Below are 27,508 nucleotides of genomic sequence, written 5' to 3'. Positions count from 1 at the left end.
TCCTCGTTTCCTCATCAGCTGTATTCTTCTAATTCTTCTGATCCATCATTATCTTCCTGCCTGCCACCTCCCCTGCCTCCCTGTCATGGTGATGATTCAGAGGATGTAGGGACATCACATAAGTTATTTTATTACTGTTATGCTGTAATGTTGTCCATCCTTATGGTGTGAAGTAACTATGTGAAGAATTGCTGATCATCCAGGTCTTGCTGAAGTTTAACCAACTGGTTAGTCTCGCCTGGCTTCATTGATAAGTACAACAGGCAATTCAACTGCGCAACAGTTCTTGCACAAAGGAAGTACAAGGTATTGATATAGGCTATAAACATGACCCAGAAATTACCCAGTATGCCAGGAATCCTCGTCAGCTTCTACTTCATCATCCTCTGTGTCTGTGGAAACTGTATCCTCATAAAGAAATGTTTACCACACTGACCTTTGGAATCAGTCTTCTGATCAATCATTAACAGGTCATAAATTAACTTGGCATATAAATGACTGACCAGGAAGCATCAGCTCAGAGCAGCAGAGGGAAATTTTGGAAAAAATGTCATCGTCTGTATCAACTACGGTGGGAGGTGTGGTGGTGGTCACCCATGTCCACCCAGTGCCTCAGAATGGTGGAAATAATGGACAACAACATTATGTCGGGATAAACAAGTTCAGCAGGAACAGCCCACTGGTGCTTGGGGTAAGAGTAAGCTCTTCAGCATTTGTAGCAAGAGCAGCAGACTGTGTTATGGTGTTCTAGATCTGAGGTGTTCTAGACCTGAGGTGTTCTAGATCTGAGTTATTGAGGTCTCATGGCCCTAGCTGGCTCAAGTGGCCACAGCAAAAGGGAAAGACTTCTCAGTAAGGATAAAAAAGACTAACACATTAAACCAATTTAGAAGGCTAAATTAAACATTGTTAGTGTGAAAATTACTAGAATCAGTGGCGTGAGGTGCCATAAACCAAAACTTGGCACTCAAATTAAGGCATTATGAAACCAAAAAGTCTAAACAGAGAGAGTGTGACAAACAATCAAATCTCAAACAATGCAGCCTCCAGGAGATCCTAGGGATAATCACAGGTGTTTCCCCTAAGATGTTTTCAACCTGATGTGATCTATGTAGAAGGTTTTACCAAACTTGAGCTGAACTTCAGGGCTGAAAAAATTCTTGAAAAATCTATCCATTTGAGAATACATGCCTCATGCACTGGATATTTCATGTAATCCATCTGTTTGTTTAATCATCAACACTGTGTTACCTCTGACGGTGTTTGTCCCTTCAGACAATCCAGATCATAGCCGGCCTGCTGTTTCTGTTGCTTGGGATTGTGATGGCGATTGATGCAGATTCATTGGGGGTATACAGTGGCATTTTCGTCTGGGGTGCTTTGACGGTGAGTCAACTGTAGTATAAGAAAAACGGGGGAATTCCCATGATGTAAATGGCTGGCTGCATGGATATTGTATTGTATTCTCATTGTATTCTATTGTATTCTCAGTTAACCATTCACACAAACAGCTATAATATCCTGGAAACTACTTATCTGAAACTACTGCCTGACAGAGTTCCAGATAAAGCAGAGTTATCACTCACAGTGAAGCCACGGGGGAGGCAGCTCTTAGGCAGGAGGGAGGAGTAGTAACGGTAACTAACACACAAGTGGGCAATGAGTGAGCTCTGACCTTTAAAGCTGCAGAGTAAAGAACAGAGCGCCCCCTGGCTTCCTACTGTTCACATACAACGGTCTATTCATCTCTCCCACACACACACACACTCAAAATAATATCAAAATAATAATTGTGTCCTTCTATGTTGCAGTATGTCGCAGCTGGAAGTCTGACAGTGGCTGCTGGGAAACGTCTGACCCGCTGTCTGGTTAGTGTCTTTGAATACTTATTGGTTACTAGGTTCATGATGGTGTTGTGACGAAATAGCGGTGTCACAATTCAGGGGTCTCATTGTTCAGAGGCTGCAATTTAAAAAATAATTCACCATTTATGACACAATATAATTTAAATATACAGGTAAAAAAAAGTGATGAAATTTTATATCCAAATGGTAAAATATCAACTTTAACTGTGACACCATAATGTTCTAAAAAAAAATGCTATTATTCAGTAATGCTCAAAATACCCCTCATTAAAAACAAGGGAGAATGTTTTCCTGCATTACTTTGAATTGGATCACATTGTGATTTTGTGATATCCAATTCTTAGTACAGTAAGACATAAAATTGATGTGGATGACAGTTGACAGCATGTTCTGCATGCAGATGGACATACAGTAGGTGTCCAGGTGTCCTCATGTGTTGTTTCCCGTCTCTCTGCTAGGTGAACGCCGCTTTGAGTGTCTCTGTCGTTGCAGCTGTATTTTCATTGACTGGCACCATCCTCTATTCCATGGATGCTGCAGGAGTATTAATCAACTGCTACAATTATTATCCTCCTTATGGACCTTCTTGGATCTGCTCAATTTACCGGGTATTCACTTTATTATTTTTACCCAGAGCTACAGCATGCAGACAGATAATGACTCAGAAGGAAGAATCAGCTGCTGTGGATTGTTTGTCCACTTGTAGCTCATAGGATCTGTAAGATCAGCGAAAAACCGGTTTCTGTGTGAAAATAGTCTGTGCTGAGAAAACACCTGTGTCTGCACTCACTACAACTTCCTTGTTTGTTTTTGCAAGGTACGGGTGCAAGGATTTTCGGGGATCTTGGCTATTTTGAGTTTGTTGGAATTCATTACTTCAATCACCGTTACAGTATATGCCAGCAAAGCTACTTGCGATTGCTGCGAGGTGAGTCGGCCACAGTATGATATCAAATTCAATATTCTCCACTATAATCATTGTTGTGTTGTGAGCTGTAGTACAAGTAAGCATAATTATCTTATTGTTATTATCATTTCTTATTTATTTGACTACAGTAAATCAGCCTAAACATGTCTTTACATCTAAACTCTCTCATTGGACCATCTCCCTAATTAGTGTTTGATATCTGGCTACTGAGAACTAATTACACAGGGAATGTCCAGATGCTTGTCAAACAGTTTTTTTTGTTTGTTTGTTTGTTGCTTGTTTTCTGTAAATTAATCTGTGTGTTTGACTTGCAGGCACCTACACTGGTTGTTGAAAACGCAGGAGCTTCAGTGATTATGCCCTCTCCCCAAGCACCAGGTGTCCAAGTGGCTCAGCACCCTGCACAGGTCGGTCAAATCTTTGAAGTTGTGAATACCTATATATCAGTGTGCTTTACATAAAGACAAAACATTTTAAAAGAATAGCATAACATCCCCTCTTGTCCTGTGTTGTTATATATGTTTGTTTTTCACCCCTGTCTTACACACTTTTCCACTTGTATTGTTTCCTGCTTCATGTTGTTTTATCACCTGTATTGCATTATGGATATGAATAAAAAAAAAAAAAAAAAAGAATAGCATAAAAAGATATTTAACATAGAGTTAAAAGAAAGAACAAAGACGAATAAAAAGTAGAGAGAGAAAAGAAAATAGATAAAGTTCAAAATTCTTAAAACGTGCTCAGCTATAAGCACTTGAAAAGAGAAATAATTTTAACCTGCAGCTTTAGAAGTTTATTCCAACCCATTTTGTTTTGCAGGTGCAGATGAATTACCCTAAAAGCCCAGAACAACCAGGGGTCGAGCCACCGTCCTATACCACTGTCATGACTTGAGAAGTCAGACAACATCCATCTTCACGAACCTCTATACACACATGCCTGTTTTAACATGCTCTCTTGGGTGGAACTTACTATAAAATGAAAATCTAAATGTGTCTTTTCTCAGCTTTTGTCAAACTTGACATCAGATTTCTTTTTTATGTAGGCATTCAGAGATGATTACACTGTGATGATGAAAAATGTTTTTATGCAGGGAAGAGAGCAACACAGTGGATATGATTAAGCTTTGGCAGTCACAACAAACATCATATGATAACATCATTCAGAATTATTTTCCCCTCATCAGTCTAGACTGGATATCCCAAAAATAATTTTAGACAGATCATCCCTGAGATGCTGAAATTATAGGGGCAAGTGAAAAAGAAGATAGCCTACTCAAGTAGTAAAGTCATTTTATTAAAGGGAGGGATCAGGAACAGGTTTTTTAATCCACATCATCACACCCCCTCCCGGGACCTCCGCTCATCCAAAGGAAACATCCTCTCACCGCCTGCACGGACCAAGCACCGAACCTGGGGGACAGAGCCTTTTCCATCGCTGCCCGCTCCCTGTGGAACTCACTCCCCAAACCCATCCACATCTACACACCTCTCCCAACATTAAAGACCATGCCCAAAACTCAACTTTTTAAATTAGATTTTAATACATAATTTTTGTGTGTTTTACTGTATAATGATTTTTGTGTGTTTTATACTGTTTTATTGCTGTTTTTAATCTGAATTCCACTCTGACTTTGCTCTATTTTTTTGTTTTTAAAGTGTAATGTGTTTTTGAGCATCTGTAAAAGCGCTTACAAATAAATTGTATAATTATCATTATTATTATCCAATTTATTAAAACTAAAGTCCTTAACCTCCACCAGAAACTACAAATTGGGAAAAGAGTGAGCTGGGGGTCTGATGTGTTCAAGATAGCACCAATTAACTGTCGTCTGATTGGTCTCTTGAAAGGCGCATACAAAAATATTTATATTAATTAGAATAGAATAGAATAGAATAGAATAGAATACTACTACTTACATGTGACAAGTGCATTAAAACATATCAAATCTTACCAAGTCATACTGTACATTGATTTTATTCAACTTGTAGTTGCAAATTATTTTCAAATAAACAGTCTAGACAAATTAACAAGGCTATGTACTATTATGGGCTAAATAAGCAGTTAAACCTGCAAGTGAAGCCTGAGTTGTTTATTATGTTGAAAAAAGGTGAGTACAATGCAACTCCCACTTAGACCCAATGTTGTAATACAACTTACAACATTAGAACATTTCCAACAAACAAACATACACTTACACAAAAGACACTTTCTTCTGCATCAGAGGCCTCCTAGAAACATCTGAGAGGTCACAAATGTCTGGGTTTTACAAACATACTCATAGATTGTAGCTAAGTATGTTGATTGACTACAAGTTCCAGAGTGAGAGTCTATGATCTTTGCTTAAGTACTGGAGCTGCAGACTTATGTCCATTTCTGGAGGTCATACAAACCAGGACATTAATAATGAATTGTAACTGTGATTCACTTCTAAAATATATCATATACCAAGACTATCTGTGTGAATGTCCTCTTTTGTCGCCCCTGGCTGTGACAGCCCTGCTCATTGTCTATATTTATTCTCTTGTCCAAACAGCTGCTCAGTAAACCAATCCCTTACAAGTAGAGGGGACAGCTGCCGTTCCACAAACTGGGAGGGGGCAAGAGAGGGAACTCAGTCAAACTATCAGTGAGAAAGATGATTGAGACAAGTTGAGAAGGGTTATAAATGAGTGGAATGAGACCTATAGGACAGGACTACCACATATTGAGAAAATCTTGGACGGACGCTCTGGAATAATTAATTTGGCACTAATATTCTGTTGACAATGGCGGACAGTAGCAGCCCCCCGCTGACATCCTACATCATGGATGAGGAAACTCTGAAGAGAAAGCAGAAGGAGAAGCTAAAGAAGCTGATGGCCACAGGAGGAAACCCAAGGCCAGCCCGCTCTCTCCTCTTTTTGACACTGAGGAATCCCTTCCGTAAGGCCTGCATTACCATCGTGGAGTGGAAGTATCCTGCAGCAGTGAGGGGTCTCTGGGCAGAGGGGCCTGTGTTTGTGATTGTTGCTGTTGCATACTTTCAGTAGGAGTCATTCAGGATCATTAGCTTTTATGTGTTTTGTAGTGGTTCACAACTCCATTACTTGAGTCAGAGTAAAGATCCTCTACTAGTTCAGTTCAAGTCTAAGTTGTTCAGTTACATCTTTACTTGAGTTAAAGTAGAACCTGAAGAACTAACAGGCTGTAGAAAGTAGCATCTTTGACAATGACAGGTTCAACTATGATTGACAGTTGAGGAGTATGAACTGTCGCATTTTCATAAAAAATAAAAATAATAATAATAATTCCACTGACTTGACTAGAGTAAGAGTTACTCATAGAAATGTAGTCAAGATAAAAGTAAAAATACTCGGTGTAGTGAATTAACAAAGGAACTTCATTATACTGTCACTGCATGTATATGTGTGAATGAATGTCTCTTCCACATGAACTTCCTATAAATCCCCCCATCAGACCTTTTGAAATCATAATCCTTCTGGCCATCTTTGCCAACTGTGTGGCTCTGGCTGTGTACCTGCCCATGCCTGAGGAGGACAGCAACAACACCAACAGCAATTTGGTGCGTCAGCATGCTTGTGCAGTGTGCATAAATGGACACCATAACGTAATGTGGATACTGCCTGTACCCCTCTCTAACAAACCCCTACATTGCCCCAGAGCATGTGTACAAACCATCTGTACTGTTTCATTGTATAACCTGATACTTGGTAACAAAAGACTTGTATTGGGGTTAATAAAGTACTCAATGTTCCTAATTGTCTGTCTGTTTCATCCACCTATTTTTGTCATTATATAAATAGATTACTAAGATTATTGCTGGATTAACTGGATCATTTCAACATGATAAGGTCAACATGGATTGAATTAATAATTCAGTGTGAACTAAACCAACCAGAATGCATTTTCTTCATTAATGTCTCAATGTAATATTTGTGTACTTTGTTTTTATTTATTTATTTATTTTTGTTCGTTGGGATTATTAATATCATCATTATGGGTGGCAGTGGCATGATGGTAAACTCTGTTGACTCACAGCAATAAGGTTCTGGGTTAGGGCTACCTGTCTGTCTGAAGTTCATCATGAGCCGTTGTTGATCTCTTTGATCCCAAAACTTGTTCCCTTCTACCGTTTATGGAGTCCTTTGGCAGTGCCAGTTTGTCCATCATGTAGCAGAGGTGTCATTGTGGTATTTAGCATATTAGCCAGTGTTTACAGTGACCCGGCTAAAAACTTCACACCTGGCCAACCTAATATGTGAACACAAATTACTTACTTAATTATCACTGCTGTAATGAAAACACAAAACAATATGAAAACTGAACTTGCACATGCTGATATGTCTATGTGTTAATTAATTACTACCTCACCCTCTGCCTCACTAATAACATCCAGTAGAGAGTACGTGGAGAGTTGCTCACATTCTCCCAAAGAGTTTGATTTCATACACCTTACCCTCAGTGTGCACATCTTCCTGGTATGTTTTGTGCATAAAGGAGTCCATTGGTCTTAAACAGAAAAGATGTAGCTGTTTGCATACAGGGCGAGAAACTCAGATCTATTACAGGTGTTCACTAGATATGATGTTTAATGCAGGTGTGAATTTAACATAAACTAGTGACTGGATCAGCTGATACCTATATGTTAGTGCAGGTGTGATATAAGGACAGCAGACAGACAGTGGATGTCTCTGCTAAACTCAGCCAAGCGAAGAAGAGAACAAACAAACGTCTCTTTCTCAATCAACTGCAGAGAAACACTGCAGCTCTGAATCTGGAGTAAGAACTGCTGCACTGTCCCAGGAACAGGCACCTGGGTGGGTAGCTCACTGTAGGTTTAGTCCTTGATCCAGGGACCCAGATTCAAGACCCTTCCAGTGCTTGACCCTGAGTACCATCATTTTTCCAACAATGACTGACACAACTAAATCCGAAGAAAGAAATACATTATATATCTTTTAACCCTTCCTCTTAGTTTTCAGCCAATGCAGCTGAAATCACAACTCCAGTCTTTATCTTTCATTTAGTACAGCAATTTTGTCAGATTGTGGTAATAAAATCTGATTTTGACCAGCAGTCCAGACATTTTCTATGTTTTGACCATGTCTTGTCAAACATAGCAGTCGATCCGCAGGTACCATCCTCAGCTGCCACGTGACTCTGAAGAGTTGTCAGCCATGCTAAAGAAAGACAGCTTGTTGCTAGAGGTTAAGGAAAATAGATAAGCAATATCTGGATGAATAAAGTCTATAGCAAGTTAGATTTAGAGGTCTGCGGCGTTCCGAGTTCCAGAAACGCTCAGAAGGCTTGGAAACACATTTTGTTATTTTGCTGTCTGATGCTGAAATAGTATATTCAGAGAAAGTAAACTAACCCTAATGTGCTCATTAGGTTCTGTGAATTCATTGAGTTTGTCAAATGAGTTTTTATCCAGGACAAGGGCTGAAGGACAATATCTGGCTCACATATCAGCTGAAGGGCACTGTCAGTGACGTGTTGTTAAAATAGACATTCACTGCATGCCTCGGCTGAAATGAGAGCAGCCATCAGACACTGCAGTGGTGTGTGAGTGTGTGAGTGTGTGAGTGTGTAAGTGACGTGAACAGACAGAAGGAGATTAGTGTGATGTGCAACAAAAAACCCCATGAAGTTGTGAGAAACATGAGGCATGATATTATTACAACACTGGGCCACAGGAGAAAAAGACTTTCAAATAGTGTCTTCCAATGAAATTGGAATAGTATTTCTTCATTGAATGTTGTCAATGGGTTAGGCTAGTAAAAACCTAAATGTATGCACAAGGCAAAATGACCAAGTTCAACAAAAACCAAAGCTATTGTTGTTGTTGTTTAACAGGAAAGTTTGGAGTACATCTTCCTCATCATCTTCTCTATCGAGTGCTTCCTGAAGATAGTTGCCTATGGATTTCTGTTTCATGCAGATGCATATTTAAGAAACTGCTGGAACATCTTGGACTTTGTTTGTGTGTCTGTCGGGTAAGTTGATACAGTAAGTTTGAGTTTGGCCCATTTAGAACTGCTGTCTTTACAGCAGACGAGAGAGCAAGACCATGGTCCTGATCCATCCTTAGTTTTAAAGACAGTTTTCACTCATAAAAACAACTTGTTTACTGTCACTGCAGTCCAAAATGGAAACACTTATGTGAAACCACTTATGTCAAACTATCTGATCCTATGTTGTCTGTATCTTTGCAGGCTGTTCACTGTGGTTGTAGATGCCATTAACCACATCAGTGGAGTGGAGGCTCCGGTTGGAGAGAAGGGTGGTGGCTTTGATATGAAAGCTCTAAGAGCATTCAGAGTCCTCAGACCACTCAGACTGGTCTCGGGAGTCCCCAGTAAGTAACTAGTCTGCTGTTGTCTGACTCTTTGGAGCTGCAGCATCATTATGGCATGATGAATAATGTTTGTTTTACTACTGTCATAGATTATTTATCATTAGACATAAAGATGATATTACTGTAAAATCAATCTGGTCTGAACTTGTTTTTTCTGTGGCCCAGCCTCGTTCCAAGATGTGAATCTGGCCAATATAAAACAGAATCGTGAGACGCAATCTCCACAACTAGGTTCATATTCATAACGCATCGTAAGGCTAAAACTAAAACTTGATGATTTAGCAGAAACTCTTAAGTTATGGCTACGTCAGATAGATAGATAGATAGATAGATAGATAGATAGATAGATAGATAGATAGATAGATAGATAGATAGATAGATAGATAGATAGATAGATAGATAGATAGATAGATAGATAGATAGATAGATAGATAGATAGATAGATAGATAGGAAATTAGAGTTATAACTCAAACCAATTATATGGGCTAAATTGTCAAAGAACCCAGGTGTACAGTTGGGTCAGAGGTTAGGTTACATTCTGCGACATGACAGTTAATGTGATTCCCTTTTCTGCTCAGGCCTACAGGTGGTGATGAACTCTATTCTGAAGTCCTTGCTGCCTCTGTTTCACATAACCTTACTGGTCTTCTTCATGGTCACCATTTACTCCATCATGGCACTGGAGCTCTTCAAATGCAAAATGCACAAGACATGCTACTACACAGGCACAGGTACTGTATGTTTCACAAAAGCTATATATGCTTTAGGCAGGAATCCTTACCATACACCAGGCTAGTTCACTCCCCAACGTACTTACAGATGTTTCTGATGCTAACACCTCACATCCCATAATGGTTATAACAGTAGACTACTGCTTTCAAAAAAAGGAATGGATGGCAAATATAAAAGACACTTAAAAGAGCTACGGGTGAAAGGGAAAATAATTAAATGGGTTAGGCGTTATAATAATTCATAGCAAAGATTGATGAAAAAGGTGATACTGAATTGTTTTTCATGTTTTAGTTAAAAATGCCTGTTAAATGATTGGCAGGGTCTGTAATCTATTGATCTTGCCTTCCAGGTGGAAGAGGTTGAGAAAGATATGGTTAAAACGTTTTTCTTTGCTTTTTTTAACCTTATGTAACATGAGAGAAAATGCGTTTTAAAGTAACATTGCGTTAAGTTTTTCGGCCTTAAAATAATGTTTCCAGACTCATTGCAATGGGAGAAAAATGGTTAATAGGATCAGGATGAATGGTGCTGCCGCTGCAGCCTGAGCCAGGTCGCGTCGGCTGAAACTGCACTATGTAACTTCCCTGCACGGGTACGAATCACGTACGAATTTTTTGGGCAAGCGAGTTTGGCTTAAGTGTAGATCCGTTGTTGATTAGCCTACTTATGTCTTGCTCAGTCCAGGTCGAGGAAGGTGTTGCAACTGTGGATCTTTGTTGCTGATGTGAAAGTAACAGTGACGAAAGCTACAGCGTGTCAGTAGGAACTTTCTTCCTACATGTTAACCGAATTTTTTTCTGAGGCCATATCTTTACTTTGTGTTTACAGACGTTTCGGCTACTTGTTTACAGACGTTCCTGAAGCTTACTCATCACTTCCCATATGTTCCACATTAGCTACATTTTCAAGGAAATTACAGTTGAAATGTCACTAAATTAAGTTTTTAATATATTAATGTGCAAGAACCAACAGACAGACATCAGACTAACCTCTACTTCTCCGCTCTCCAGATATCATTGCGACAGTGGAGAATGAGAAGCCAGCTCCATGTGCCCAGGCTGGGAACGGCCGACGTTGTACCATCAATGGCACAGAGTGTCGTGCTGGCTGGCCAGGCCCTAACAATGGAATCACCCACTTCGACAACCTGGGTTTCTCCATGCTGACCGTGTACCAGTGTATCACCACTCAGGGGTGGACCGACGTCCTGTACTGGGTAAGGTGTTGGTCTTGGGGGAGCAGCAGCTTCAGGTTTGATTGTAGATTTTAACTAATAGGCTATGCTGTTACACACACATCTATCTATCTATCTATCTATCTATCTATCTATCTATCTATCTATCTATCTATCTATCTATCTATCTATCTATCTATCTATCTATCTATCTATCTATCTATCTATCTATCTATATATCTATCTATCTATCTATCTATCTATCTATCTATCTATCTATCTATCTATCTATCTATCTATCTATCTATCTATCTATCTGACAGGTAAATGATGCCATAGGAATGGAGTGGCCATGGATCTTTTTTACCACGCTCATCCTGGTTGGGTCCTTCTTCGTGCTCAACCTGGTTCTGGGTGTGCTGAGTGGGTAGGACACTCTGAACCTAACCCTCTCCCAGACATTTTTGGAGCCTGCTCTGCATATTATCTCACTTGGTCTTTCACATTGTTTATCTTCTTTCCCGCCAGTGAGTTCACCAAAGAGCGAGAGAAGGCCAAGTCCCGAGGAGAGTTTCAGAAGCTGAGAGAAACCCAGCAGCTAGACGAAGACCTGAAGGGCTATATGGAGTGGATCACTCAGGCTGAGGTCATGGACAATGACCAGGAGAGACAGGGTAGGACACAAGGCACACAGGACAGAATAGAATAGAATAGAATACCCTAAAATTTTCATTGAAATCAGCATTTATGTTTTTCTGGTAAGCAAATATGCACTGATGTTGACAAAATAGGGTTTTGGGGTCTCTCTCAGTTTGTGTGTGTTTCTTCATCAGGCCTGCTGCCCTTGGAAAATGGAGGATCAGAGACAGGAAGTGTCGGCAAAATGGACACGATGCAGCTGATCATCTATTACTAGTCAGTACTGCAACTTATGTTCCTATTCAAACAAAAACTGTGTACGCCAGATTTGTAGCACAGTGGTTTCTAAAATCAACTGTTTTCATTGGTGGTGTTTATTGGTGTATATGTTGTCAGGTTGAATATATATTCTTCCACTCCACTTTTTTGGCCCTCTACAGGTCCAGCACCTTTTATCATAATTTTCATTCAAACATTAATTAAACTTTTTGTCAAAGTGGGTATCATACAGCTGTTTCAAACCAGCTGATAGACACCTGTGGACGTTTCTGTCAAAGTTGAGCTAAATAATGCTCCAATACAGATTCCAAAACAATAGTTTACATTATTTTCTGGTATAATTCAGACCCCCAAAGAAACACTTGCACATAGGATTAGAGTGACAGGAGTTTAATGGCACATTATTTTATCGTTCATCCGGTCTCTGTTCACTTTCTACAGTAAACTGGCTCGTAAGTGGAATCGTTGGCTACGGCGTAAATGTCTGGTGTATGTGAAGTCCAATCTCTTCTACTGGTGGGTCATCATGCTTGTCTTCTTCAACACACTGGCCATCTCCACAGAGCATCACAAGCAGTCTGAGGGACTCACCAACTGGCAAGGTCAGAACATCACACACCTCATATGTTTGTTTATATGTGATTGTCTTCATACATCTGCTTCCTCTGAGTGAGCCAAGGAAACACGCACTCACAGTCAGTGGATATTTGGTTCTCTGACTGATGCCATAAGCAATTCACTGAACATAGATGCCATTAAGAACAACTTGTGTTGGTGCCTTGTTAATTTCTGTAACATCCTATCATGGTATAAAATCTATATTCCCCATGATGTTGCTCCATTGTCTTCCTCCTGATGCTGTCGGGCCAAACCACCACTGACAGACAACGCCAACAAGCTGCTGCTGTCCATGTTTGCTCTGGAGATGGTGATGAAGATGTACGCTCTGGGTTTGCCCTCGTACTTCATGTCACTCTTCAACCGCTTTGACTGCTTCGTGGTGTCCACCGGCATCATGGAGCTCATCCTCGTCCACATGGGCGTCATGTCAGTCATGGGTATCTCTGTACTGCGCTGCATACGCCTACTGCGCCTGCTCAAAGTAACCAGGTCAGCTATGATTACCCAGGAGCCTCTGAGTGGAGCATGTTTGAAGTCTTCATCTTAAACATTGGATTTAAGTCTGTTTAACTAATAACTAACACATCTTAGTTATTCCCTTATTTTTTTTAGGTTTTAGTTTGTGAGTAACAAAAGCTATAAAATCAGTAAATCAAACACAGAATCAAGCTACTGTACATCAGATAATAAATAATCCATGAATGTGGATTGATTAGAGGATTTACAGTGTGGTTGATTTTTATTTATGTTTTGCAATACAGACAGGAGAATCATTAACTTATTATTTAAAGTATATAAACACATAATTCATCACATGCACTCAGACAGAGACACTTATTTGCAATGATAATTTAGCTTTCATGTAGCCATAAAATGTATTTATCATCCCACTGTATTTCTTCTTAAGCTTAATATGTAGTCACTCATTTTTCTCTTTTGCTCACAGTTTAATATTATCAGCTATCTGCAATTTCACAGGGTGACAATCGGGCGATTGGACGATTTCATTACATCAAAAAAAAAAAAAAACAGTTGGAACTCAAGCTAGATTCAGAAACAATACCCTGCTTCCACCATAAGAGGGCAGTGACTTACATGAGCCAAACAGGCGTTGGATCCGTAATGGGACAGACAGAGCACTGCTCTGAGATCAGATGCAAATAGACATATAACTGTAGTTCAACTTACCACTGCTCATACATACATGTGTGTAGATGTAAGATTACAATTTCTTCTGGTGCAAATGTGTTGTCATCTGTCATTGTTGTTGATGCAGGTACTGGACGTCTCTCAGTAACCTGGTGGCCTCCCTCCTGAACTCGGTCCGCTCCATCGCCTGCTTGCTGCTGCTCCTCTTCCTTTTCATCGTCATCTTCTCCCTTCTGGGTATGCAGGTGTTTGGAGGGAAGTTCAACTTTCCCGACCAACCCAAGCCCCGCAGCACCTTCGACAGCTTCCCTCAGGCCCTCATCACCGTGTTCCAGGTCGGCATACTGCTCTGCAGGCTAACAGACAAGTACAACAAGTAAAAGTTGTACTGGAGTACTTAATTTAAAAAAAATACTGAAATATTAATACTGAAAACAATGTTATCACTAACTCTGTTGCAAAACTTGTGAGGTTTTGAAGGAACACAATCAATCACTTAAATCACTTAAAAATAAAATAATCTTTCTTATTTTCCAAATCCTTTACCAACTGGCTCATTGTTTCTTTCGCTTGAATTTAATGTCAGAGTCATGGTACTTTTGTGTGTAATACTGTAATACTCGTCTTTAGATGTAGCAGAGTAATAGACGAAAGTTTCCAAAACCAAAAAAACCCTAACGTCTAACCCTTGAAGAAAATATACTTAGTATACTTATCAGTTTACGCCCCTGGAGATACGGTAAGGTTAAAATCATAAGCAGTAACATACGTGCAGCCACATAGGAAGGATGAAATTGTCATAGAAGCGTTCACAAAGACGGTGAATGATGTCACTGCAGTGATTAATCTGTTCTACTGACAGTGATGTTGTTACTGATGTGTTTTCAGATCCTGACAGGTGAGGACTGGAATGCCGTCATGTACGATGGGATCAATGCTCACGGAGGACCCAGTATGCCAGGAATCCTCGTCAGCCTCTATTTCATCATCCTCTTTGTCAGTGGAAACTGTATCCTTATATCGTGTGTGTGTGTGTGTGTGTGTGTGTGTGTGTGTGTAGACCACAATCTTTAACTCTCCTGTCAGTCATCCTTCTGAACGTCTTCCTGGCCATCGCTGTTGACAATCTGGCTGAGGCAGAGTCTCTCACTTTAGCTCAGAAGGAGAAGGCAGAGGAGAAAAAACGCAAGAAAGCTCTGAGGTGAGATTTCCTGTTTTTAGATCGACCCACTTCTGTGAAGCTCCTCCTGACCTAATGACCTAGTGTGCTGCAGCATAAGTGACTTTCACTGTCACCACAGCCGACCCATGTAAATAGAGGAACAACAGAGCAGCTGTTTTATGTTTTATGAACTTGCAGAGTTGACAATATAATCATCAAAACAAAATAGTTTACACATTATTGTGTTTCACTGAATCGCCTTCCACTGGATAAAGTACAAATGCAGGAGACTATGTACTTGTTCTCAGCACCCCCGCCTGCAGCCTTGTATCTACAATAATGATATTCAGCGCAGCATCATGACCTTGAGTGAGATGTTGCTTGATTAAAAACAACCTGTTAAATCATCCTGCTGTTTGTTTACAGGGCTAACATGCCAGACAAGGCATCAGAAGAGAAGGCAAATCTGGCAAAGAAGCTGGCTGAGCAGAGAGCAAAGGGCATCGAGGGCATCCCCACTACAGCCAAGGTGAGGCCTCCAAAACCGTTCACTCAGCTTGTCCATACATATCATACAAGTCTAAATACAATCTTTTTTTCTCTGTCTGACTCATTCTGCAGCTGAAAATTGACGAGTTTGAGTCTAATGTGAATGAAATCAAAGACCCGTTCCCTCCAGCAGACTTTCCTGGTAAGTTCAGTTTAGTTTATTCGTTTATTATGTCGAGGACAATCCAATTATTTAACTGTATCAGTAACAGTAAAAAGGGCAGCTTTAGCCAACATGGCTAAGATCCTGCTGTAGTCCCCAGCCAGATGACAATAGGCACCCTAAAAAAACAAACAAACAATAGATTACAGCACATTGATTAAAAAGAGAGAGTTAGGACAGCTAAGAGGGTTAGGGTTGAATTTTTTAATCAAATGCATATACAGTAGTTTAACTCGAGTAGAAATGTGACTGAACAACTCTGACTTGTATTGGAGTCACAGAGGATCTGTTCTCCAACTCTGCTTCCTGTTGGTTAGGTGATGATGAGGAGGAGGACCCTGATATCCCAGAGAGCCCCAGACCTCGTCCAATGGCAGACCTTCAGCTGAAGGAGGAGGCAGTGCCGATGCCAGAGGCCAGCTCATTTTTTATCTTTGGACCCCAGAACAAGTACGATACAAGACTGTCTAATGTCCATAGTCCTGTCAGTCACAAAGAGTCTCTGTTGGGAATCCTATTACTGTAAAGTCAGATGGCAACTATCATTGCAGGTCTTAGGATAGTTTAATGTTACCAGATCAGGTTCAATGACCTCATTTATAAGAGATATGTGGGGTTGTTTTTGTTTGTTTTTTAACTCTTTCAGGTTTCGGAAGCTCTGCCATCGAATCATAAATGCAACTACTTTCACCAACATCATCCTCCTCTTCATCCTGCTCTCATCCGTTTCTTTGGCTGCTGAGGATCCCATTGACCCCATGTCCTTCAGGAACCAGGTGACCAAGTGCATTTTTCTTCTACAACAATGTCATATTAACATAAAAGTACACTATTATTTTGTATCATATGATTATTTATATTAAATATGATGCAATATTTTCAGGTGTTGGCCTATGCTGATATCGTCTTCACTTCAGTGTTCACAGCTGAAATTGTGCTCAAGGTAACAACAGAGACAAATCTTGATCATCTTGATGTTGTCTGACCACACACATGAAAGACTAAAAGAGAGTTGTGATTTCAGCTTGATTAACTGTAAAATGACCACTCTGGTTTATTGCCAAGTAGATTTTTCATATATGAGGAGTTTGTTTAGGTGATTGGTGCAAAACAGTTACGTAACATAAAGTGCAGTCAAAACTACTTCAAATGCAGCAGAGTAAAAGTTCTATATTACTGAAATATACTCAAGTAAATGTACTTCACTGCTTTTCCAGATGACAACATATGGAGCCATTCTTCACAAAGGCTCTTTCTGCAGGAACTCCTTCAACATCTTGGACCTGCTGGTGGTCAGTGTGTCTCTGCTTTCGATGGGCATGGAGTAAGTGAAGTCTCTTATCACTGATGTTCCTCCTCTCTCAGCTCTGCTCTTTATCAGGACATTTGTGTGTGTGTGTGTGTGTGTGTGTGTGTGTGTGTGTGTGGTATCAGATCCAGTGCCATCTCAGTGGTGAAGATTCTCAGGGTGTTAAGGGTGCTCCGACCCCTGAGGGCCATCAACAGAGCCAAGGGGCTGAAGGTATGAGATGTCTGTGTTTGTGTGTGTGGACAGATCTCCAGTTGTACTGATGGCTTCACACTGAGCTGGCTTACCATCTTTCTGTTACGGCTGTGATTGCAGCATGTGGTCCAGTGTGTGTTTGTTGCTGTGAAGACCATTGGAAACATCGTCCTGGTCACCATGCTGCTGGACTTCATGTTTGCCTGTATCGGAGTCCAACTTTTCAAAGTGAGTGGAGAAGCAAAGAAAATACAGTAACACAGTGACCTTTGACCTTTTCGTGACCACCATCACTTCTGTTCCCAGGGGAAATTCTATTCCTGCACAGATCCTGATATGATGACTGAGGAAAGCTGCAGGTAAGGACTCTGTTGGTCAGTGATGCTGTGTCTTCAGATTAAACCTCTGTCTGGTTTTATGTTATGAAGACGCAAGACCGCAAGAATTTGTATTCCTCCACACACACTCACATTGAACATACAGTAAAAGTCTGCCTGTGTTTGCTGCAGTGGCTGGTACATAAAGTACCAGGAGGGGGCGCTTCATGAGATGGAGGTCCGTGAGAGGAAGTGGACCAACTCTCAACTGAACTTTGACAACATCCTGAATGGCATGCTGACTCTGTTCACCATCTCAACCTTCGAAGGCTGGCCCAAGTGAGTTAACTAATTTCTGATTAAGTCAGACCAGATCCATATTATTGATCAGTGTGGTTTCAGAGGACAAAGAGAGCTGAGGGGGGGAGGGGGGATCATGAACATGAACTGTTCATTGTAACAGTGAAATTACAGTTGTACCCCCGAACTAACTAATGGTGTCATACTCTTAATGTGATTCTTATAACCCCAAAACAAATTAGATAAATGGGTAAATGGTAGTAATTATAATAATTGTAAGAATAAAAATAATAATTATGATAAAAATAATGGCTTTAGTGGCAGATCTGGATCTTCCTGCTCTAAAACAGAGACACCCACAGAACAATAAAACATACAGTATAGGGGAAGCACAAACACACAGTGAATAAAGAAAATAAATAAGCAGTTAGATTTTCTGGTTTCTTTTTTTTCACCCTCACCCTTTCTTTGTTTGCATTTTGATACTTCAAAGCCTGACACACTGTACATGTCCATGTTTCCTATAGGATTCTCTATAAGGCCATAGATTCAAATCTAGAGGACAAAGGCCCAGTGTACAACAACCGGGTGGCCATCTCCATCTACTTCATCGTCTACCTCATCCTCATCGCCTTCTTCATGATGAACATATTTGTGGGCTTTGTCATTGTCACCTTCCAGGAGCAAGGAGAGCAGGAGTACAAGAACTGTGAGCTGGACAAGAACCAGGTACACACACACACACACACAAAATAGACATATTTACATCTCTATGTTGTCTGAGCACTGTAAACACCCCTCTGCTTTTTTACAACCTGTACAGCGTCAGTGTGTGCAGTACGCTCTGAAGGCCCGACCGCTCAGATGTTACATTCCTAAAAACCCTTACCAGTATCAGGTGTGGTACATCGTCACCTCCTGTTACTTTGAGTACCTGATGTTCCTGCTCATTATGCTCAACACCATGTGTCTGGGGATGCAGGTATGAACACAACACAACACAACACAAACATACATTCAACACAGTCAGGTTTAGAAAAAGAGAGAGTTACAGTAAGAGGAAGGTTTAATCTGTGCATTTTCTCTTTAATCGTTGATGATTATCTTACTTTAACTATATTGGCTGTCCACCTGTAACTGTCCTCATTACAAGCTACCATCACTTTCTCTTCATTTAGCGCCCTGTGCCTCTTTTTCCCGCAGCACTGTAACCAGTCAGACCACGTCACTCACCTGTCTGACATGCTGAACGTCATCTTCACTGTGCTCTTCACCGTGGAGATGATCCTTAAACTAATGGCCTTTAAAGCCAAGGTTAGTCATCAACCAACACGTTACTGTTTGTGATAAGTGGACCTCTCTGGTTGGTACAGAATACACACACACAGACACACACAGACACACACACACTTGTGCTGTTTCCTCAGGGTTATTTTGGAGATCCCTGGAATGTGTTTGACTTTGTCATCGTCATTGGAAGTGTTGTGGACGTAATGCTGAGCGAGATTGATGTAAGTACACACACGCACAAACACACACATGCACAAACACAATGAATTAATTGAGGTTATCGGACTTCACATGTTCATATAATATGAATGGATACATAATGTAACTTGAAACTAGTGACAGAGTCAGCCAGGAGACATGAAGTGTTGATTCTAGTTGTGTTTGTATGACCTAAATCTCCTTGAGGACTGTTTTACCTTCATTTCCCCCCACTGCATTTATCACCTGCCTTGTGAATAAAACAGCAGCATATGAAGTGGGTCTGTACCTCCTTCAGGCTGCATTTACTGTGGTTGGAAAACCTGATAATGACAGTCAAAACATAACAATCAGTAGTGACCAGTGAAAATGATGACAGTGTTTTGTTTTTTGGCTGCACGTGGTAACCTACAGATACACTTGGTGGTTTAGTATTGTAAAACAATCTGTGAAAATCCCAATTCATCTTTTTGGTCATGTGGTGTGTCCATCTTTAGTTTTATCAATAATGACATTACACATGTTTCTCCTGTGCTGCCACACGCACACCTTCACAGCGCGCACTCTCTCTCTCTCTCTCTCTCTCTCTCTCTCTCTCTCTGACATCACTTCCTCTTGTGTTTCTTCCCACAGGCAGCACTGGCCTCCTCTGGAGGACTTTACTGTCTCCATGGCTGCGCTGTAACTATCCACTGCTTCACTCTGCATGACATTCGCATGTTGCATGAAATTTGTCTAAACAAGCCTTGGACTCTCAAAGGCGTTTAAAAGCCAGATGATGGTTGATGATCAGAGGTGAACAGGTTCACAGCTCAGGCTACAGATCCTCTGGTCAATAATGACTCCAGTAATAGTGAATGTTGTTCACTAACATGTGTTCAATCTTAAACCCACCTCCGCCCTTAGGAAGTTAACTTAAATTATATCTAATTATATACATATATCCCTGATGTGTCCAGTTTATATTTGGCCGCAGACCAACTAATCATGATAATTTTAATGTTAATTCAAATCGACTAAGACAAAATAAATTACTTTTACTTTTTAAATTGAGGAATGAAGTAGCATGATTTGTTGGAGCGGTCAGAGCCAGGCCTGACCTGCACACAGTCCAGCTCTAGTGTAATATATTCAGCACTCTGTATTAACCTTTTACTGTACCTGTACCTGTTACTCTGCATGTCGAATGTTGTTCTTCTTCCTTCTTGAAATATCAGATGTGGTTGTGTTGACGCTAAATCTACCACACGAGTGTGTACAAACTATAAATGTTGTTTGTGTCTGCAGGCAGTGGATCCCATGCAGGCGATTGCGGTGAGCTGCTTAATTTCTCCCTCTCTCAGTCTGGTGTGTGAGTGAGTGTGTCAGCTGTGAGTGTGTAACGTCTCTCTGTCTCTCCCTGTGAAGTCCTCTGAGAACATGAGTGTGTCCATCACCTTCTTCAGACTGTTCCGTGTCATGCGCCTGGTCAAACTGTTGAACCGCTCCGAGGGCATACGCAATCTGCTGTGGACCTTCATCAAGTCTTTGCAGGTCAGAGTCGTCGTCGTCGTCATCATCATCATCATCATCATCATCATCATCATCATCATCATCATCATCATCATCATCATCATCATCATCATCATCATCATCATCATCATCATCATCATCATCACATTCATGAGCCTATGTATGTTACTGTGTTACTGCGTGACTGACAGTTGTTGTGTTACAGGCTCTGCCTTATGTGGCCCTGCTCATCCTCATGCTGTTCTTTATCTATGCTGTGGTTGGTATGCAGGTACGCACACGCACACACACACACACACACACACACTCAAATATTGCTATTTCTCTAACTGAGTCTTCATCAAAATATTTTCATAATGTAAACAAAAAAGAAAAATATGGTGGGTGTGATGATATACTACAGTATAACATGCCAATAACCCCTCCCTGCTACAGTGTTACAGATTTAATGATTTCAAAGTGAAAAGTGAGTGACAGTGTTTGTACATGTAAATTGAGTTTTGATTTCATACTGTATGGCAATATATAGGTAATGGGGGATGTTGAGGAATCAGAAGAGGTACGTGACACGAGAACCATGACAGACATCTTCTCTTCTCTCTCTGTAGATATTTGGTAAGATTGCTCTGGTCGATGGGACATACATCAACAGGAACAACAACTTCCAGACTTTCCCACAGGCTGTGCTGCTGTTATTCAGGTGAGTCACCTGCCGCTTGGATCTACTACACATACACACACACACACACTGACGCCAGTTAAGGTTATTTTCAGTTCCTGCTGAGCTGACCTTATAAAAATTCATGGCCCCATTCCTACGTCTGCTATGGTATGTAAACAGGAAGCTGGTTTGATATATGGACAGGCTGGTTTCATAAAATGAGGTGACTCAGTTGTACGCATTAAAATGACCAAACAGATGCTTTTGTTTCTTTAGTTTTTAATTAACATAGTTAAATTAAAGATTACAGATCCAGTTGCTTATTCTTGAGAAGGAGCCAGAGTGTCCACAAACTGTGTTCATGTGTGTCAGGCCAGATGTGAAGTTGTGTGATCAATCTGTTGTGCAGATGTTGTACAGGTGAGGCCTGGCATGAAGTGATGTTAGGCTCTATGTACGGAAAGAGGTGTGACCCTAAATCAGACTACCTGCCCGGGGAGGAATACACCTGTGGATCCAACTTCGCCATCATCTACTTCATGAGCTTCTACATGTTATGCGCCTTTCTGGTAAAACAACACACACACACACACACACACACGCTTGACTCATATTTCACTTGTCTGAGCTTGAACACTTCACATGTCCAGTATTTGGGTCAAGTAAGGAGCTTACACAAGACTGATATTTGCAGTTCAGGGAGTTGCAACCTTAACAACAGAACAGTCTCCAGGTCTCAAACATCAAACGCAAAGGTCAGGTGAAATAGTTCTGTGTGAATTTCTAATAGAGCTGGTTTTATCTTCTCCAGTTCCTCTGCCCTGTCACTCAGTTATCCTCCAGTCTGGTCCTTGGTCTTCATCTGGTCTTTGGTCTTTGTCAGGTTTTGTTTGATCTAGGAATCGATGCGCAGTCTCACAGTTTATGTGCCAAATGACGATTTGAGTCTAATGTCCAGTCGTGTGTTGGATAGACAAAAGGGCACTTTGGGCATCAAGACAAATAATCGATCTATTTATGATTTGTGGAAAAGGGGTGGGACTCAATAAGCACAGCTTCACTCCTTTTCGAATAATGTGTGATCATTATGCTTTGTTGTTTTTGGTACTTGAACTTGTTTCTGTTATTTACATAGGAAGGAACAAACTCCAGTCGTGCCTTATTTTGTTTTACATGTTTGAAATAATATTTAAAAATAAATAAATAAATAAAATGTGGTTATCACAAGCAGAAGTTGAAGAATCACTTAAAGTTGCACATGGCCTCTGTCTCTCATAGATCATCAACCTGTTTGTTGCTGTCATCATGGACAACTTCGACTATCTGACACGTGATTGGTCGATCCTTGGCCCCCAGCACTTGGATGAATTCAAGAAAATCTGGGCTGAGTATGACCCTGAGGCCACGTAAGTGTGTGTGTGTGTGTGTGTGTGTGTGTGTGTGTGTGTGTGTCTAACAGGGTTCAGAATCTGGATTGAAACCTGTGTATGCTTGTATAGTTGTGTTACCTTGCTTTGCTCTTATTCATTTACATAGCTCTGGTTGTGTATCATGTGGGGTGATTTAATTAGATTGTACTTTTAGCTTTTGTGAAACTTTTAAAATGACTTGAAACTTCATAAGGAAAAATGTAAATGAATGAAAAATGTGGGGGAAAAAGTCTTGTTTTGGGTCTTATAGAGCTAAAACATGCTAATTATTCACAAGTCCTAGTGGGATTTTGACACTATTTTAGTGTGAATATAAAATCTCTAATTCATTTTTACAGAGGGCGGATTAAGCACCTTGATGTGGTGACACTTCTTCGCAGAATACCTCCTCCTCTGGGGTTTGGAAAGTTTTGTCCTCATCGTATCGCCTGTAAGGTGAGGGACATGTTCATCCTGACTCTGATCTAAAGTCTTGACTGGTCTCTGTTGCTCTTCTAATCCATTTTTATTAGGAATTATCAGTTCAGTAATTAAAGGGTTAACCCACCGCGAGTGGAGCTCTTCATGTTTCAGAGCATGTATTTTAAAGCAGTGTCACTCTAGATATTTAGATAGTTGCTCCTGGTCTGCTGCTATTCACTCGACCAATGTTAATGACAAACACAAGGAAAGCTAATGCCGCTTACAATAACACTGAGCAGTCTGCACCATGTTCTCCTCATTCAAGCTTTGTGCTTACAGACTTGAGGTAAAGTCACTGATCAAACAAGCTGCAGGTTGTTGGTATGGTGATAGTTTGTACTCCCATATTTCAGAAACATTAGACAATGGAAGCCTCCTTGACAATGCTGCTGCAAACTAATTAGATATTATTAGATCTCTCAAAGCACTAATTAGGTTTCTTCAGTGAGTAATTAGCAGCACATTTCAACAGAACTGTACCACAAAATATGAAAACCACACAACTACTATATGTTGTAGTTGTGTGACAGATCCAGTGGTTACTGAGGAGTTCCTTCATTAGTTTTGTCATTATTATATCACAAACACAGCAAGACATACCAATCATCAAATCCATGCTATTTTTTGATTACGACTACAATGACGTCAAAATTGGTATAATACAGTATATGGGGATGGAAAAGCAGTTACACAAAATGCAAACATATTGTGCATATTATTGTCTGACACAAATAAAGGTTGCTTTAAAAATGAAGGCCACTGGCCAAACAAGAGTATTCATACTCTTACTACAGTATGTACATACTATACATACATACATACATACATACTGTAAGGTATATTTTCTTGTTTGTATTAATTTAAAAAGATTTGCTCTTATTAATATTTCTGCATTGTTTTGTGTGTGTGTTGTGTTCACAGAGGCTGGTCTCCATGAACATGCCTCTGAACAGTGATGGGACAGTTACCTTCAACGCCACTTTGTTTGCTCTTGTTAGAACTGCACTGAAAATAAAGACAGAAGGTCTGTGTCCTTAAATGTTTTTATTAAATGTATGTCATTTATATTGAATGTGGGCTGGAAATTAAAAATACATTTTCAGCCAAAGACCCAAATTTACCAGTAATATAATTTATACAAATATACTCATGGGTAGTATATTCAGATTTTGCCAATAAACCTTGCCAACTATTACACACTGGGCCTTCAACTGAATGACGGTGAAATGTTCTAATGTCAATCATCCTGAAAATCCTGAAAACTGTGTGTAACAACAAAAACTCACAATATCAACGTGCTGCAAAGTCAACACAGCTGAAGTGTTTCTAGGAGTGAAGTCCCGACAAGTTTAACACTTTTCAGTGTCCCCTGGCAATACTTCTGTTGTGTCAATTGCTTGCGTTGAAGATGATTTCTGTGATTACATGTGACCACATGTGTTTTTGCACCTGTGAAGTTTATGTGTTTTTTTTAGGAGAAGTGAAATGAACTTCTCTTCTTCCTTTGCTCAGGGAACTTTGAGCAAGCCAATGAGGAGCTGAGGGCTATCATCAAGAAGATCTGGAAGCGCACCAGCATGAAGCTACTGGATCAGGTCATCCCACCTATTGGAGGTCAGTGTTCAACAACATTTATGTACATTATAGGTACTTGCATTTGCAATGATATTAACACGATCTTCAAACATGTATTAGCATTCACACTAAAATTTAGGGTTAGGACAGGTTAATCTCCCCTCCTTCCCAAACACCAAGCTTCATTCAAGCACAAAACATTGCAGGTTACTTTAGTTTCAAAATAGAAAATCATAGATGACTGGGAGTTAGCATCATGTAACCTTGCAGACTCTGCTGAGCTTGGGGTATTCTAAATACTTTACAGTAAGTGTCTCACTTTTCTATGTCTGTCTCTCATAGTGCAGTGGAGTTGCCTCACTCTCCTTTTTTTCCCTATATTTTGGCTACTCAACGCTTTTATTGATTTCTGTGTTTTGTACAGATGATGAAGTGACGGTGGGAAAGTTTTATGCCACATTCCTGATCCAGGATTATTTCAGGAAACTGAAGAAGAGACAGGAGGAATACTATGGCTACAGGCCCACCAAGAACAGTGCCACTCATGAGATCCAGGTCAGTGTTTGATGGTGCCCAGTGAAGTATTCCAGTGATTATTTAATCTCAGTCGCTTCCACCCATTATTCATTTCAATTTCATTTGAACTCTGTAAGTCCTCAACTCAACTCAACTTTATTTATATAGCACTTTAAAACAACAGTAGTTGAAAACAAAGTGTTGTACATAAAAGCAATAAAACAGACAGTAGAACAGTTGTTTCATTGTTTTTAAAAGCAATTAGAAACAATAAAACAGTAAATAAAAGCAAACCATAAAACACTAAAACAAGAGCAGAGTCTCATACGGAGTTTCTTCTTTGTCCTTCAGGCAGGACTGAGGAACATCGAGGAGGAGGCAGCTCCAGAGCTCCACAGGACCATCTCAGGAGACCTGATGGCGGACGAGGAGCTGGACCGAGGAGATGAAGCTGCAGAAGTCATCTTCAGGGTAACAGGGAGAGACAGCAAAGCTACCCACTAGAGAGATGATCACTAGACTCTGTAATGTTTTAAGTCTGAAGACAGTAACGGTCGCACCACTAATGTGTAGTGTGTGTGTGTGTGTGTGTGTGTGTGTGTGTGTGTGTGTGTGTGTGTGTGTGTGTGTGTGTGTGTGTGTGTGTGTGTGTGTGTGTGTGTGTGTGTGTGTGTGTGCAAGGTTGTATAGACATGTGTCTTCACCAGAGATGAAACAGTCACTGTTTTCATACTAAATCACATGGGAAATTCCTGATGGTTTGTGTGAGCATTTAGATTTTATAAGTACTATTATAGTACTTAGGGTTAGGGTAAATGTATAATCATTATTACTATGTGCCATGGACTGGTTTGGAAGATTTTTTGACACATTTAACAACACCATGATAATACTGATAACTGTAATTATTCTGGACATTACAATCATGATATTACATTTTTACACAGTTTCATGTGTGTGACCTGTGCTCGCTTGTCTTCACAGCGGCAGGGGAGTCTCTTTGGAAATCTCTCAGACCCTTTCTCTGCGGAGGGTGAAATAGCCGGTCAGGCCACTAACCAGCGCCCCCTGCAGATGGCGGAAGGAGGCAACAGCAACGCCAATCACAGGTCAGTGCACTCTTGTTATGGTCCTTTATCAAAAGTTGTATTTACCACAGTTACAGGTGAGCCACCATCATTGGACTGATAGACCTGGAGTTAAACCTGTTGCCACAATAATCTCAGATTGTGCTTCGTAGTATTGACCTGTACCACTATGGGGTGACTTGACCTGGATCATTGAGTCCTCTTGGTTTGGATGTGGAGGTGGATGTCGTGTGTGATAATTAATTGAGTTTGCTGCTCACAGCAGATGAGCTCATTGTTTCTTCTTCTCCCTTTGTTTCCTCAGCCTGTTTTAACAGAGTTGGCCTCTGACCTTTGACTTCAGCTGCACAGAGACCGCAACAGGTTGGACTGTGATGACTGGGCTCAAGACTAAAAAAATACTTTTTTTTTTCTTTTTCATTAAATTATTAAACATTATTCTGCTTTAAACTTTTTACATGAAACGTCTAAATATTTTTTTTATATTTGTTTTGACCCTACTTTGTCAGTGTTCATTGGCCAGCATGTGTTTTACACCAAATGTCACTAATTTTCCTTTTAAACCTTCTGTTGTTTGTATCTGTTGATTGGATCATTGGAGACAACAGAACAACACACTGACGCGTTATAATCTTCAGCATTGGTAAGAGCTGTGTCTCTAACTGAGGGAGAAATGAGTCAGTGTGATATTAAAGAGGCGAAAGGAAGTCTGGTCTGTTCATTCATCAGTTTGAGGTTTATTTTTCTTCTGAGAACGATGGTGTTGTAGGATTTATGACAACAGAGCTTAATAATCACCGCATGAAGATAAAGATCAGACAGAGGTAAAAAGGTCACTGTTAAGTCTAGAGTAAACCTCAGAAAGAAGGTACATTTACCTGCAGTACCAGGTATCTCATGTATGCAATTTCACATCAACCTTGTACACTTAAACAGGTGTTTCTTATTGTGTGTTTCAAACATGAAGACAAACAGAAAAAGAATTTGGATCTGAAATAAACACATTCTAGAAACTTGATCTGTTGAAAGAGA

The 27,508-nt window shown here is 40.3% G+C and overlaps 3 protein-coding genes across 3 annotated transcripts in view; all 3 read left to right on the top strand.

Moving 5' to 3' along the window:
- Positions 1-27,508, top strand: part of tp53rk (TP53 regulating kinase) — a gene marked incomplete at its 5' end in the record, with an annotated part of 199,246 nt that overhangs the window by 37,475 nt on the left and 134,263 nt on the right. The gene's annotated exons all lie outside the window — the stretch shown is intronic.
- LOC310986676 (membrane-spanning 4-domains subfamily A member 4A-like) lies at positions 514-4,640 on the top strand. Its single transcript, XM_083972704.1, has 7 exons — positions 514-691; positions 1,276-1,386; positions 1,812-1,868; positions 2,324-2,473; positions 2,683-2,793; positions 3,108-3,200; positions 3,613-4,640. The coding sequence occupies exons 1-7, from the start codon at positions 548-550 to the stop codon at positions 3,685-3,687; spliced, it is 741 nt and encodes a 246-aa protein (XP_083828830.1). The 5' UTR covers positions 514-547; the 3' UTR covers positions 3,688-4,640.
- On the top strand, positions 5,562-26,659 carry LOC310985671 (dihydropyridine-sensitive L-type skeletal muscle calcium channel subunit alpha-1-like; the record flags this gene model as incomplete). Its single annotated transcript, XM_083971289.1, has 42 exons — positions 5,562-5,749; positions 6,253-6,358; positions 8,653-8,792; positions 9,012-9,154; positions 9,734-9,886; positions 10,898-11,103; positions 11,385-11,488; positions 11,590-11,735; positions 11,895-11,976; positions 12,421-12,581; positions 12,864-13,089; positions 13,877-14,084; positions 14,638-14,758; positions 14,836-14,950; positions 15,338-15,440; positions 15,533-15,602; positions 15,941-16,073; positions 16,270-16,399; positions 16,507-16,566; positions 16,841-16,947; positions 17,058-17,145; positions 17,248-17,355; positions 17,434-17,486; positions 17,637-17,783; positions 18,272-18,473; positions 18,568-18,726; positions 18,948-19,058; positions 19,172-19,255; positions 19,866-19,913; positions 20,520-20,546; positions 20,640-20,765; positions 20,950-21,015; positions 21,353-21,444; positions 21,815-21,974; positions 22,684-22,811; positions 23,174-23,270; positions 24,219-24,321; positions 24,810-24,911; positions 25,297-25,427; positions 25,740-25,859; positions 26,373-26,497; positions 26,629-26,659. 42 exons carry the CDS (start codon positions 5,562-5,564, stop codon positions 26,657-26,659), a joined length of 5,010 nt encoding a protein of 1,669 aa, XP_083827415.1.

The sequence above is a fragment of the Trachurus trachurus genome (assembly GCF_905171665.1).
Source record: "Trachurus trachurus genome assembly, chromosome: 5".
In the NCBI taxonomy this organism is placed as follows: Eukaryota; Metazoa; Chordata; class Actinopteri; order Carangiformes; family Carangidae; genus Trachurus; species Trachurus trachurus.
Note: the sequence above shows the minus strand (reverse complement) of the source record. Positions and strands in the feature narration are given on the sequence as shown.

Bases quoted from the DNA above. Each gene is read 5' to 3' on its own strand.
- LOC310986676 (XM_083972704.1), top strand. From the start codon at position 548: ATGTCATCGTCTGTATCAACTACGGTGGGAGGTGTGGTGGTGGTCACC. The intron at 2,794-3,107 runs GTGAGTCGGCCA...TTTGACTTGCAG, and splicing joins CTACTTGCGATTGCTGCGAG to GCACCTACACTGGTTGTTGA. The intron at 3,201-3,612 runs GTCGGTCAAATC...TTTGTTTTGCAG, and splicing joins TGGCTCAGCACCCTGCACAG to GTGCAGATGAATTACCCTAA.